The 16,001-nt window shown below is 39.1% G+C and overlaps 1 protein-coding gene across 3 annotated transcripts in view; it reads right to left on the minus strand.

Moving 5' to 3' along the window:
• Positions 1–16,001, minus strand: part of CORIN (corin, serine peptidase) — a 309,411-nt gene that overhangs the window by 188,408 nt on the left and 105,002 nt on the right. For all 3 annotated transcript variants that reach the window (XM_005207933.5, XM_024993569.2, XM_002688245.6), the window contains exon 4: positions 11,006–11,213. In XM_005207933.5, coding sequence (XP_005207990.1) covers positions 11,006–11,213 — 208 coding nt within the window. The remainder of the gene's footprint in view (positions 1–11,005; positions 11,214–16,001) is intronic.

Genomic DNA, 16,001 nt, shown 5'->3' on the forward strand with positions numbered 1-16,001 from the left:
TAATTTAATGTCATGCAGTAGTAGCAATTTTGAATATAAATTGGATGGTGGAGAAGAGGTTTTGTAATTCCAGTATAGCAAATATTTTTGAAAACTCATTCCTATATCAACTTTGATGCCTGTCTTGACTATTCACCTAGAGGCTATCTTGGTGATTTGGCTGTCTTTAGTAAATGGATAGAGTTAAAACAGGACAACTTTATCTGTGTATTTGAAATGACAGGAAACTTTTACTGTAACTTTAAATAATGGGGCTAGAGTATCGACTCATTATTCTAGGGAACTCTGCTACTTCTAAAAAGGAAGCCTAGGGCACTGATAAAAAGTGAGTCAATTGTGTCTTCCAAAAACAGAAATCTTAAATACCTCTTGTTTCTGTCAACACTTTTTTTTCTCCTCTAGAGTGGCTGAAACAAAATATGCCTAGAACTTTTATTTAGCTACCAGGATTTTAGCAAAACCAAAAGCTTAAAAGATGAACACAAGGTGAGTAGAAGATAGCAACACAGAATTCCAATCGTGATTTTAGAAGCAAAACACAGAATTCAGGGTGAAAAGCAGGCAGATCGTAACACAATATTGACTGGGAGCTTTTTGCAGAAACTAATTTCTATGGCCGGTGACTTGTTATGTAAGTGAATATTGAAACATCTCTGGTGATCACATTCAGGTAACAAAAGATATATTAATATATCTCCTGTCAATAAATTAAATACCTAGAGTCAAAAGTTCTACTTTCTACCATAAACCTTTCAACTCTGAGCAAGAGCCAAGCCAATCAAGACACAGAGGTGTTTCCAGCAGATAATTTAAAATTTCCCCAAGGTGATACACTGAAAGTATTTCTTTGACATTTATTTAGGGGAGAACCTGACAGTTACAGCAGAGAGAAAGAGGCCTTTGCCTAGCAGGGTTCCAGCATACAAGCCCCACTGGGCAAAAGAGAAGTCCTGCAGGTAACTCAGCTCATCCTTTCTAAAGACATTTGCAGCTACTGGATCCATCGAATGTCAACACAACCCCCACAAGGCCCCCCAACTGAATTGTCTATTATTCTCAAAGCAAATATAAAAGTGCCCCTGAAAAAAATCATGGTAAATTTAATTTTTTTCATCTTTTTTCATAGGTTTTTAGAGTTCCTTGAATTAGAACCATGAGCCACTGTTGAACCCATCCACAAGAAACTAATTAACCATAAGATGCTAGAGTCCTTGTCACAGTGACTCCACTAAGTCCTCATCAGTTGGTAGACTTTTGCCAAGAAAATGCACTGGTCATAGCAAACACCCTCTTCCAACAACACAAGAGAAGACTCTACACATGGACATCAACAGATGCTCAACACCGAAATCAGATTGATTATATTCGTTGCAGCCAAAGATGGAGAAGCTCTAAACAGTCAGCAAAAACAAGACCAGGAGCTGACTATGGCTCAGATCATGAACTCCTTATTACCAAATTCAGACTTAAATTGAAGAAAGTAGGGAAAACCACTAGACCATTCAGGTATGACCTAAATCAAATCCCTTATGATTATACAGTGGAAGTGAGAAATAGATTTAAGGGTCTAGATCTGACAGATAGAGTGCCTGATGAACTATGGACTGAGGTTCGTGACATTGTACAGGAGACAGGGAGCAAGAACATCCCCATGGAAAAGAAATGCAAAAAAGCAAAATGGCTGTCTGGGGAGGCCTTACAAAAAGCTGTGAAAAGAAGAGAAGCGAAAAGCAAAGGACAAAAGGAAAGATATAAGCATCTGAATGCAGAGTTCAAAAGAATAGCAAGAAGAGATAAGAAAGCCTTCTTCAGCGATCAATGCAAAGAAATAGAGGAAAACAACAGAATGGGAAAGACTAGAGATCTCGTCAAGAAAATTAGAGATACCAAGTGAACATTTCATGCAAAGATGGGCACAATAAAGGACAGAAATGGTATGGACCTAACAGAAGCAGAATATTAAGAAGAGGTGGCAAGAATACACAGAAGAACTGTACAAAAAAGATCTTCACGACCTAGATAATCACGATGGTGTGATCACTGACCTAGAGCCAGACATCCTGGAATGTGAAGTCAAGTGGGCCTTAGAAAGCATCACTACAAACAAAGCTAGTGGAGGTGATGGAATTCCAGTTGAGCTATTTCAAATCCTGAAAGATGATGGTGTGAAAGTGCTGCACTCAATATGCCAGCAAATTTGGAAAACTCAGCAGTGGCCACAGGAGTGGAAAAGGTCAGTTTTCATTTCAATCCCAAAGAAAGGCAATGCCAAAGAATGCTCAAACTACCGCACAATTGCACTCATCTCACACGCTAGTAAAGTAATGCTCAAAATTTTCCAAGTCAGGCTTCAGCACTACGTGAACTGTGAACTTCCTGATGCTCAAGCTGGTTTTAGAAAAGGCAGAGGAACCAGAGATCAAATTGCCAACATCCGCTGGATCATGGAAAAAGCAAGAGAGTTCCAGAAAAACATCTGTTTCTGCTTTATTGACTATGCCAAAGCCTTTGACTGTGTGGATCACAATAAACTGTGGGAAATTCTGAAAGAGATGGGAATACCAGACCACCTGACCTGCCTCTTGAGAAATCTGTATGCAGGTCAGGAAGCAACAGTTAGAACTGGACATGGAACAACAGACTGGTTCCAGATAGGAAAAGGAGTACGTCAAGGCTCTATATTGTCACCCTGCTTATTTAACTTATATGCAGAGTACATCATGAGAAACGCTGGGCTGGAAGAAGCACAAGCTGGAATAAAGATTGCCGGGAGAAATATCAATAACCTCAGATATGCAGATGACACCACCCTTATGGCAGAAAGTGAAGAGGAACTAAAAAGCCTCTTGATGAAAGTGAAAGTGGAGAGTGAAAAAGTTGGCTTAAAGCTCAACATTCAGAAAACTAAGATCATGGCATCCGGTCCCATCACTTCATGGGAAATAGATGGGGAAACAGTGGAAACAGTGGCTGACTTTATTTTTTTGGGCTCCAAAATCACTACAGATGGTGACTGCAGCCATGAAATTAAAAGACGCTTACTCCTTGGAAGGAAAGTTATGACCAACCTAGATAGCATATTCAAAAGCAGAGACATTACTTTGCCAACAAAGGTCCGTCTAGTCAAGGCTATGGTTTTTCCTGTGGTCATGTATGGATGTGAGTTGGACTGTGAAGAAGGCTGAGTGCCCAAGAATTGATGCTTTTGAACTGTGGTGTTGGAGAAGACTCTTGAGAGTCCCTTGGACTGCAAGGAGATCCAACCAGTCCATTCTGAAGGAGATCAGCCCTGGGATTTCTTTGGAAGGAATGATGCTAAAGCTGAAACTCCAGTACTTTGGCCACCTCATGCGAAGAGTTGACTCATTGGAAAAGACTCTGATGCTGGGAGGGATTGGGGGCAGGAGGAGACGGGGACGGCAGAGGATGAGATGGCTGGATGGCATCACTGACTCGATGGACGAGACTCTGAGTAAACTCCAGGAGTTGGTGATGGACAGGGAGGCCTGGCATGCTGCGATTCATGGGGTCACAAAGAGTCGGATACAACTGAGCGACTGAACTGAACTGAACTGAACTGAATAACAACTCACCATTTCTTGAGACAACATTTCCATATATATACAACTTTAGTAGGGCTTCCCTGCTGGCTCAGATGGCAAAAATCTGCCTGCAATGTGGGAGACCTGGGTTCAGTCCCTGAGTTGGGAAGAGCCCTTGGAGAAGGGAATGGCTACACACTCTGGTATTCTTATCTGGAGAATTCCATGGACAGAGGAGACTGGAAGGCTACAGTCGATAAGGTTGCAAAGAGTTGGACATGACTGAGCGACTAACACAATGACAGGACAACTTTAGTACTCATGAAGTTCTTAGCTAAGTTAGACTTTAGTCCTTTATGACTTTCAGTTTTGGTTTTCTCTTTGCCCTGTGGAAGTATAGAGAAAAACTGCTCTTCTGGTCATGACCCAGGAGCATTTGAGGGTGGCTGTGCTGCACACTCAGGGCCCTCACACCACCAGGTGCCCCAACTATTCTTCACATAAACAGATTCTGAATCACTCAGTTCAGTTCAGTTCAGTCGCTCAGTTGTGTCCGACTCTTTGCGACCCCATGAATCGCAGCACGCCAGGCTTCCCTGTCTATCACCAACTCCCGCAGTTCACTCAGACTCACGTCCATCAAGTCAGTGATGCCATCCAGCCATCTCATCCTCTGTCGTCTCCTTCTCCTCCTGCCCCCAATCCCTCCCAACATCAGAGTCTTTTCTAATGAGTCAACTCTTCACATGAGGTGGCCAAACTACTGGAGTTTCAGCTTCAGCATCATTCCCTCAAAGAAATCCCAGGGCTGATCTCCTTCAGAATGGACTGGTTGGATCTTCTTGCAGTCCAAGGGACTCCCAAGAATCTTCTCCAACACCATAGTTCAAAAGCACTATTCTGGTAATTTTTCTCTAGACATACTTATCATTGTTTTGTTTCTGCTCCATAAAAGAACCTTAAGTCTAAGATTTTCAACTAGAGTTGACCTAAAGTCTTTTTTAACTGATGCATATGAGTCAATATTAAAAGGAAAGCACTGAACCACCAAGCCAACCCTCAGGTATATCTAGTGTTTCCTGATCTATTAGATCCGGGATTCTGAGAGCAATGAAGAACAGCAAGTTAATGTATTTTAGCTAATTGTTCTGCCAAGTGAAGCTCACTCAGAAGGAAACTAAATCATTTTTGGAATACCATCAGTTCCATTCAGTTGAGTTCAGTCGCTCAGTTGTGTCCGACTCTTTGCGACCCCATGAATGGCAGCACGCCAGGCCTCCCTGTCCATCACCAACTCCCGGAGTCCACTCACACTCAAGTCCATGAAGTCAGTGATGCCATCCAGCCATCTTAAAACTGTAATTATTTAACATATATAGAATGATTTAGGCATGAATTTTCAGGAACATATCAATTATAAAAAGCAATCCCCAGCTACTGTCAAAGTACTTTGAACTCCCGTTGACCTAGACATTTAGGAGAGCTCACGAATTGAAGAGTTTATTTACTGATACATTCATTCCAGCAAATATTTATTGAGTGCCTACTATAAGCTAGGCACTGCTCTGGACATTGGCTATACAACAATGCAGAAAGTCATAAGTTCTCTGCCACTGTGGAGCTTATAAAGTTAGACAGAGGATATACAGACAAGTGAAAAGGGACACAGCCAGGCTGCAGTGAAAGACAATAGAATCACCAAGGGTGACCAGAGATTTCTCTGTGGAGACGTCTTCTGAGCAGAGGACATAGTTCAAGGAGATAGATCCAACCTGATGAAGGGAGAAGTACATGCAAAGGAAGTTGGGAAAAGGTTGTCATTTTTGAGAAAGGTCAGTGTAGCCGTGGTAGGGTTGATGACACCAGAGAAGCAAGAAAGTCTTCAAAAGCCACAGCAGGAAGTTGAGCTTGTAATCTAAGTCTAAGGGAAAACCTTTGAAAGGGTAGAGACATCACCTAATTTGTGTTTTTACTTTTTCCCCTTTCAGTCTTATTTAGACACAACTGACATACAGCACTGTATAAGTTTAGGATATACAGCTAACGATTACCACAATAGACTTAGCAAGCGTCTATCATTTCATATAGATACAAAATTAAATAAATAGGAAAAAATTCCTTGTGATGAGAACGCTTAGGATTTACTTTCTTAACAACTTTCATATAACATACAATAGTGCTAATTGTGTTTTTAAATCGTCACTTTGGCAGCTAAGAGGAAAATGAATTAGAAGACGAAAAGAATGAGAAAAATATGCAAATTTTGTATCTGTGAAGGAGGTGAAGAAGTTTATACCCTCCCAGAAACTCACATACCATCTTTGACTACCACATCAATAATAACATTATTTATAGTTAAAAATAATAATTTACTTATTATTTAATAATAATACTATTTATGGAGAACTTACTGTGTGCTAGAGTATACAGAGCATGTATGAGCAGTGCGTATAAATCATTCTTTTTGATACACACAAACAAACCCTTGTTGTTCAGTCACCCAGTCGTGTCCGACTCCTTGTGACCCCATGGACTGCAGCACCCCAGGCCTCTCTGTCCCTCACCGTCTCCCAAAGTTTGCCCAAGTTCATGTCCATTGCATCAGTGATGCCATACAGTCATCTCATCCTCTGATGCTCTCGTCGCCTTCTGCCATCAACCTTTCCCAGCATCAGGGACAGAGGAGTTTGGAGTGCTATACAGTCCGTGGGGTTGCAAAGAGTCAGACACAACTAGAGCGACTTAGCCTCTTGGGTAGGAACCATGAACATCTTCACCGTATCATTTGAATATGGTATACGAGCTGCCAAAATAAACAGTAAATAAGAATTATTTCCTTTCTACAGGTGTAAAAATATCTGCTAAGAACCGAGAGGCAAATCAACACTCCAGAGGAAAATTCAATAGCAAACATCCCATTTTTTAATGTTAATAATTTATTTCATGAGTAACGTCCCTCTGCAAAGTACTAGAAGGTGTAAGTGGGGTAATGAAGATTAGCAGGATCTCCTGGGTGTCTTCTAAAAACAAAGCCAAGGCTGCACCTTTCAGGCCATTAACCCTGCTTCAGCTTTGTAAAGTCATAGGCCTATTATTTCAACTCTTTAGAAAAGGGTGATGGTTATATATCAAAAGCATGTGGCTGCAATGGCTGCTTCCTCTTCCAAACACAGAGACTTAAAGTGTGTCAAAAGTCATCCAGAAACAGCTGTCATTCTCCTGGCCTAGGAACTGCTCATTTCTCTCTACCAACTTTCTGATATTTTTAAGCTATTCCTTCTAAGCCACATAATATTAGGGCTACCTAAATCATTTATCAGCCAAATCTCTATACCTTGAGATATATTTTATTGAATCAATGTAACTGTGGATTATCCTGTGTTATAAGATATCCTTTAATTATCCTGTATTATAGTCCCTGATACACACATTTATTCTTTAGTAAATGAAACTATTAACGAAACTGTTCAATTAAACTGTTAAGTTTAATTGTTATATAGTAAGTTCATTGCTATATAATACAGTTGAGTATAGTTGAGATCTTAAAGGGACAGGTTAAAAAATATACTACTTACATATCACAGTAGATCTTTTTAAACTTAATTCTAAATATTATTAAGTATCTCTTTTCTCTAGAATAGCATAAAAGCAATTTTCTATTCTTTGAATCCCTGGAGAAGGGAATGGCTACCCACTCTGGTATTCTTGCCTGGAGAATCCTATGGACAGAAAAGCCTCACAGAGTCCACGGGGCTGCAAAGAGTCAGACATGACTGAGTGACTGAGCACACGTTATTTGAATAGTAGAGAAAATCAGTAAAATAAATGATTCAAAATAGTAAAATATAAGAAAAATATTTGATATATAATAGTATAAGAATTATTTTGTATGTTTTACCTTTCTGAACTGATTTTGTTTATTACATTTAGCTTGCAGATCTCATGCACACTGGTCTGAAAGTACAATTAGAAAAGTAAATATAATACAATAATAAGTGTTATAAAAAGTAGGATAAGTCCCCAGAAGATACCTGAAAATTGACTATAAATTATTATCCATAATAACAGAGAAAATAGAAAACTCTCATATGAGAGTATTTCTCAGGATGAACTAGGTCAGGAGAAAAACAAATTTTACCTAAAAGTGCCCTGCAGACTCTGAGCTGCTTAACTAGAATATTACAACTGATTTAGATGAGAGTAGAGATTGAATTATCATAAAAAGATGATCAAAATGAGCTTAAGAGTCTCCTGGAGGCTGAATGTACTCACTTTCTTTATTTACATACTCATGAGTCCATAGAGAAATTAAAGCAAAGAGATATAAGTGAAATTGTTGAAATTATGGAGAAACAGAATCCAACTCCAGCAGCCTTGAGTATTCTACCTAATTTTCTTTCCATTCATACGATATCTTACATTTTTTCTGCAATCCTTCAATATCGAGCATATAGTAGAAATATTCTGTGTTCTCAGTGTCATCATACTGCCTCTTCTTTTTGATCCACTGAGAGCTATTGCTGACTTCTACCGAGCTCTTCATAAAAGCCTCACACTGTCATTTAATCCTCACGTGAACTTTGTAAAGCACGATGATTATCTACATTTTACAGACAAGTAGGCTCAGACACACAACTTATAGCCTGTGTGTCAAATAAGTTCAGTTCAGTTCAGTTCAGTCACGCAGTTGTGTCCGACTCTTTGCGACCCCATGAATCACAGCACGCCAGGCCTCCCTGTCCATCATCAACTCCCAGAGTTCACCCAAACTCATGTCCATCAAGTCAGTGATGCCATCCAGCCATCTCATCCTCTGTCGTCCCCTTCTCCTCCTGCCCCCAATCCCTCCCAGCATCAGAGTCTTTTCAAATGAGTCAACTCTTCACATCAGGTGGCCAAAGTATTGGAGTTTCAGCTTTAGCATCAGTCCTTCCAAAGAACACCGAGGACTGATCTCCATCAGAATGGACTGGTTGGATCTCCTTGCAGTCCAAGGGACTCTCAAGAGTCTTCTCCAACACCACAGTTCAAAAGCATCAATTCTTTGGTGCTTGACTTTCTTCACAGTCCAACTTTCACATCCATACATGACCACTGGAAAAACCATAGCCATGGTGGCCCCCAAAAGACATGGCCAGGTCTTAACCTTGGGAATCTATGAATATGGCCTTATTTGGGAAAAAAGGGCCTTTGTGGATGTAAAAACCTGGCAATGATGAGATCATCTTGGCTTATCTGCATGCGTAAGCCCTAAGTCCAGTGACAAGTGTCTTCAAAAGGCAAACACAGATACACAGAGAAGGCGGCAATGCGAAGATGGAGGCAGAGACTGGAGTGACATGGCCACAAGTCAAGAATGCTTGAAACCACTGGAAACCAGCAAAGAAAGGAAATGCATTCTCTGCCTGGAACCCCCAGAGGGAGCACAGCCCAAACAGATTTTGGACTTCTAGCTTCTAGAACTTTGAGAGAATAAATTTCTGTTTAAGCCACCCAGCCTGTAGTAATTTGTTACAGTCACCGTAGGAAATTAAAGTAACCACCACCACATCATAATTCCACTGTTCTAGGAACATAACTTTCATGCATTGGAGAAGGAAATGGCAACCCAGTCCAGTGTTCTTGCCTGGAGAATCCCAGGGACGGGGGAGGCTGGTGGGCTGCCGTCTCTGGGGTTGCACAGAGTCGGACACGATTGAAGCGACTTAGCAGCAGCAGGAACATAACAGATAGTTCTCTGCCACTATTCCAAAGTTTGACTCATAAGAAAGACCTAACAGAGTTTCTCTATTATGCAAACATTCTCTGCAAATGAGTCTGTCAAGGAAACATTTTTCCGAAAACTGTGTCTGTTAACAGTGCTTGCATACTTACTTCTACAATTTAGAATCTATTGTTTTTTCTCTACTTGGTTTTTATTTTATGGTAATGTAGGCTTTTTCCAGTTAAAATAATAAATACCTTTGTTATACTCAAAACATTCTTTATACATTAAATTGGTACAAATAACATAAAGTCTATTTGAATTTAAAAATACAATTCATTCTCTCATTACTACCCTGACAAGTTACTAACATTTTAATTCAGAAAATAATTGATGTTATATAAGATTATTTACTTAACAATGCTTTGAAATTTAAAAAGCTGTATACTATTTCAAATATTCCATAACATATTGATTTACTTTTATAGAAAATTATTTAATATAATTGGAGAAGGCAATGGCACCCTATTCCAGTACTCTTGCCTGGAAAATCCCATGGACAGAGGAGCCTGGTAGGCTGCAGTCCATTGAAATTACACTATTTCAATATAATATTGAAATTACATTATTTCAAAAATGGGGGAACATAGTCAAAGGTATAAACTTCTAGTTATAAAATAAATAAGTCATGGGGATGTAATGTAAGCAAGGAGACTATGGTTAATAATACCACATTGCATGTCTGAAAGTTGTTAAGAGAAAAGATCTTAAAAGTTCTCATCAGAAAAAAAAAAAGCTATTAACTATGTGTAGTGGTGGATGTTAACTAGACTTACTGTTGTGATCACTTTAGAACATACACGTATATTGCTTCTGGTGGTACACCCAGAACTAATGTTACATGTCCATATATTTCCATTAAAAAAAAAATGAGCTTACAAAACATCTAACTCACATGTTCTCCTGCAGGGCCCTCAAAAGAAAATTATTTCTAGTCCTACTTGATATCATGCTGGACAGCCTCTGTCGCTCTGCTCCTATCCTTTGTCCTCCTCCTCAAACTGCTGTGGGTTCAAGTGTTGACCATAAGAATCACCAGTGTCTCACCCAGACCTGATTTAAATGAGATTTGGAACTTCTGAGCTGATGATATTGCGATGAGATTTTGGATCTCATCTATTGTGCTCACATCAATTACTTGCCCTTGCCCAGTGGTTGTGGGCAAGTTCAATTGGTGTGAGGCCCCAGAAGACAAGAAGGCAGGAGGAGAGTGAGGTCAGGGCATTCATGCCCACTTCTGTCTCCCTGCAGGACCAACTGGCTGGCAGTGTCCATGCTCCTTGGTCTTAAGTGACAGCACTTGACTTACTGGGAGACCCCTTGCCCACAGCCCTCTCCAGGTCTGTCTGCTCTTTGACCCTCCCTTGTTCTCTTAATCTTGCCCACACCTCCAAAATTCCTCTCTTTGCCATCACGCTTTGAGTGTGCTGTCTTCTGCTGGAAGACCAAAACACTTTCTGACTACTACGACTGATGGCCTCCATCCACCAGCCTGAATAATTTCTTGCCATAAATAAAATTATCCCAGATTTTCCAAAAATGTCTACTTCAAAAGAATTACCACTGGCTATGACTGGTGTGGGATTTTTTTTTCCCTCCTTTAACAACAATCAAAACAAAAGGCGGTAGCTTGAGATGACTCTCAGACACTCCTGCTGCCACTGACTCTTATCACTGAATGCTTTTGGTTCCAAAATACCTGTCAGCACCATCCCTGATGCACTTGGGAAAGGCCAGGCTGCAGCCAAAAAGCATGATATGTTGATAGCAACCGAGGCGATGGAGGTACGTGAAGAATTTGAGGAACTTCTCCATTTCCATGCTTTTGACAATGGAGAGGGGAGATGTCAGCGTGGTGTAGTAGGGCAATATCTGACACTGGCTGTGGGTGATGTTCATGCAGGCACCTGGGAAGGTGAGAAAATTACATTTAGGAGAAGACACATAAGAATTATATATTTATAAACTCATTTGATATGATAGACTAATGTGTTCATACCATAAAATAAATCTGCAAGTCAGAATAATTATGGATGTACAATAAGACACAAACATACATAGCAGCACTATTTATAATTGTCAAGATATGAAAGCTACCTAAGTGTCCATCAATATGAATGGATAAAGATGTAATGTGTGTGTGTATATATGTATATATATGTGTGTGTGTATGTATATATATAATTGAAATCTACTAAATCATCAAAAAGAAAAATTTGAAATTTTGCCATTTGTAACAACATGGATGGATTTGGAGGGTACTGTGCAACCTAGGTAGCATATTCAAAAGCAGAGACATTACTTTGCCAACAAAGGTCCATCTAGTCAAGGCTATGGTTTTTCCTGTGGTCATGTATGGATGTGAGAGTTGGACTGTGAAGAAGGCTGAGTGCTGAAGAATTGATGTTTTTGAACTGTGGTGTTGGAGAAGACTCTTGAGAGTTCCCTGGACTGCAAGGAGATCCAACCAGTCCATTCTGAAGGAGATCAGCCCTGGGATTTCTTTGGAAGAAATGATGCTAAAGCTGAAACTCCAATACTTTGGCCACCTCATGCGAAGAGTTGACTCATTGGAAAAGACTCTGATGCTGAGAGGGATTGGGGGCAGGAGGAGAAGGGGACGACAGAGGATGAGATGGCTGGATGGCATCACTGACTCGATGGACGTTGAGTCTGAGTGAACTCCGGGAGTTGGTGATGGACAGGGAGGCCTGGCGTGCTGCGATTCATGGGGTCGCAAAGAGTCAGACACGACTGAGCGACTGAACTAAACTGAACTGAACTGTGCTAAGTGAAATAAGTCAGAGAAAAACAAATGCTATATGATATTATGACATGTGGAATCCAAAAAATACAACAAACCAGTGAATATAACCATAAAGAAGCAGACTTACAGACACAGAGAACAAACTAGTGGTTACCAGTAGGAATGGAGTGGAATACAGGGGTAAGGGAGTGGAAGGTACAACCTACTAGGTGTAAGATAGGCTACAGAATATACTGTATACACAGGGAATATAGCCAATATTTTGCAGTAACTACAAATGGAGTGTACTCTTTAAATATTGTGTAACAAATTTTTCAGAAAAGAAAGCGAAAAGAAGTATGTTTGTGATCACAAAATCAAGCTGCTAATATTCACAGAGGGATAACATCTGTGTACTGGGAAAATGTGTGGAGAAAACACTCTCACCTAGCCAGAGGGCAATCACTATTCTAGATCACAGCTGGGCTGGGCAATATGTATCAAAAAAATATGTATTTAAAAAATGCATATCCTTTGACACTGTAGTATTTCTAAAAATTTATCATAAAAAAAAATCACAGTTGTGCACATGGATTTATCTACAGGGATCTTCATCTCTGTACAGTTTATACTTTTTAAAAGATAGCAATCACCTAAACATTCAACAAAGGAAACTGGTTTAAAATATTATGGAACAAACAACAGAATACTCAGTTACATGAAAGATGCTTTAGAAGACTATTAATCACATAGAATGATGTCTATAATAAATAAAAGTTACTAATCACAAACTAATTGTTATACCATGATCCTGTTTCTTAAAATAGATGATTATCAAGAGTTTCCAGTCCTGCCCATGTCAACAGTTCAGGGTAAGCTCAGAGACTCTGACCTTATTTTCCTCCAAATTGTGATCCTGAGAAGGATCACTTTCATGGCTTTTTCTTCTCCTTCAGGTTATAAATTTGCACGATTGGCCAAAAAATGGAGGCACATTTTTTTGGACTTCATCAAACTCATAATGCAAAATGGGAAATAAATGAATCAGAAAGGAAGAAAAACCCAAACTAAAATATGTAGACAGAACACAAATAGGCATAAACATGCATTCAGCTTCACATGAGTGCCGAGGTGGGAATTCTGGGCAAGTTTCACAAATATTACACTGAAGTCTTTCAGGAGGGAAGTTAAAACGCATTGGTGTGGGAGAGCATTACAAGCCAAAAGGAGGTACAGACAGTGGACTTCAAAATGACACAATTCTATGTATTGTGCTACAAGCAGAAAAGCTTGCTTACAAGAGGTAAGAGTAAATTTATGCCCATCCAAAATATGAAACAATTCATGAAAAATTCAGTATCAAGAAAACCGATTACAAATAAAGTTTGTGTCAGGCACCAAAATAAGTGCTCAGATCTCCTCGTTCAGAATGATCTCATTTCTACAACCCAGGAAAGTGATATCATTTCTGTATTATACACAAAGCCAATTTTGGAAAAGCTAAGATATCTGTTGAGGAGAACACAGCTATTATGTGGAAATTCTAGATCTTCAAATTTATGTTTTCTGAATAACTTCCATTTGGAGCTACCTTAAGCTAACACAAAGAGGGTTATAATGTTAAAAACAGTTTTTAAAGAAGGTAATTCCTAATGGCCTATGAAAGAAAGAGGCCAAAAAGCATATAATGATATACCACAAGATCTATATTTATATTCATAGATAATATCACATGTTATCCTTCATTTTACATTATTTTCTTTAGGAGTCATCAGCTTTAGGGTTTATACACTTGATGATAAACCATATTGGATGAGATCATCAAAAGGCTCATTTATGCCACCAAGGCAAAGAAAACACAGAATACTGAGTGATCATTTTAAAAATACAAGATAATGAGGAAAATCATACTTTGGTTGGCTCTATTATGTTCATGACAGTGTGAGCTGTACAAAAGAAAAAAAAAAAAGATTTTCTAGTAGCAATGATAGATAATAGCCTGAAACCTTAACATATGTCTCAAAATAATTGGTATGGACAAAAATAATCATGTTTTATACTTATATAATGGTTTTATAAAGTTTTCCAAAGCAATCCTATTAGGATTATAATCTCTCATTATAAATGAAGGAACTAAGGCCCTCATAGATATGTAGGTAGATGGAAATGTGATAGATGGATGGACAGGATAGATAGACAAATAGGTAGCTAGGGAGATAGACATAAAGTGATTTGCAGGACACTCAGTAAGTAACTAAAGAGCCTCTTGAGGGTAAAAGAGAGTGAAAAAGGTGGCTTAAAACTCAACATTCAAAAAATGAGTATCATGGCATCCAGTCCCATCATTTCATGGCAAATAGAAGGGGAAAAAGTGGAAGCAGTGACAGATCTTCTTTTCTTGGGCTCCAAAATTACTGTGGATGGTGACTGAAGCCATGAAATCAAAAGGCGCTTGCTTCTTGGAAAGAAAGCTATGACAAACCTAGACAGCATATTAAAAAGCAAAGATATCACTTTGCCAACAAATGTCTGTCTAGTCAAAGCTATGGTTTTTCCAGTAGTCATGTATGGATGTGAGAGTTGGATCATAAAGAAAGCTGAGTGCCAAAGAATTGATACTTTTGAACTGTGGTATTGGATAAGACTCCAGAGAGTCCCTTGGACTGCAAGGAGATCAAACCAGTTAATCCTAAAGGAAATCAATCCTGAATACTCATTGGAAGAACTGATCCCGAAGCTGAAGCTCCTTACTTTGGTCACCTGATACAGAGTCAACTCATTGGGAAAGACTCTGATGCTGGGAAAGATTGAGGACAGGAGGAGAAGTGGGTAACAGAGGATGAGATGGTTGGGTGGCATCACTGACTCAATGTATGTGAATTTGAGCAAACTCCGGGAGATAGTGGAGGATAGGGAAGCCTGGCATGCTGTAGGTCCATGGGGTCACTAAGAGTCTGACACACCTTAGTAACTGAACAACAACACTCAGTAACAGAGGTGGGACAGATACACAGGTCCTCCATCTCTCAGGCCAGCATTCATCCCTCTATACCACAACTGTCAGTAACACAGCAAATGCCAAAGGAATTCAAAAGAGCAAGAACTCAATGTAGTGTGAATGACTAGGGAAGACTTAACGAAGAACAACTTGATTTGCTGATTAAAAGATATCTGACAAACGATAAAAACAGGGTACGTACTAACGGTAGGGAAAAAATTACTACAAACACAGAATCATAATTGCACGTGACACAATGACTAAAAACTTGAATCTGGGCAGAAAAGCACTCAACTGAGAATTTGCTAATAGCCAAAAAATATAAAAGGGAATTACTTTTTAAGACTCTTGATTTCAAGCCTTTTATATTCAAAAAATTGTATAAATTTCCTATCACCCCTTCTGCCTCAGTGTTCATGTCAAATGTTCTTTTTTCCCCAGAATGTTCTTGCCTTTGAAACATGTAATTCTAGTCTTGAATTTGTGCACATTCTCATGGGGGGCAAATGATTTTGCATAAGCCAGCTACATAATAGGCACCATGCAGAGCCATTTCTCTGAGGGAAAAGGAAGGGCACTTTTGGAAATGGATTCATTTATTGTTGCTGCTTTTCTAACTTGATTTTCATAAGGTAGAGAAAAGAGGGGAATGTTTGTTTTTCTTCCCTGGGCATTTACTACTGACTCCAATAGAAATTAGAAGGCAAGGTTGTTGCTGTGTAAGAATAGATAAAATGATACAATAGATATAATTAACCATAGTGTTCCTATAAACATTATTATTCAATTAAATGTGTCTTTTAAATAATAGTTACTTTAAGTTGGGGAACTTGAGGAGGAAAACTTAGAAACAGATTTTAAGAGCAAAATTACTTCTTGATGCAATGTATTTCTGGTCAACCAGAAATATTTATTGTAATTAGTTCCTAAATTCTAAAACAGCATTGCCAA

The sequence above is a fragment of the Bos taurus genome, chromosome 6 (genome assembly GCF_002263795.3).
Source record: "Bos taurus isolate L1 Dominette 01449 registration number 42190680 breed Hereford chromosome 6, ARS-UCD2.0, whole genome shotgun sequence".
NCBI classification, from domain to species: Eukaryota; Metazoa; Chordata; class Mammalia; order Artiodactyla; family Bovidae; genus Bos; species Bos taurus.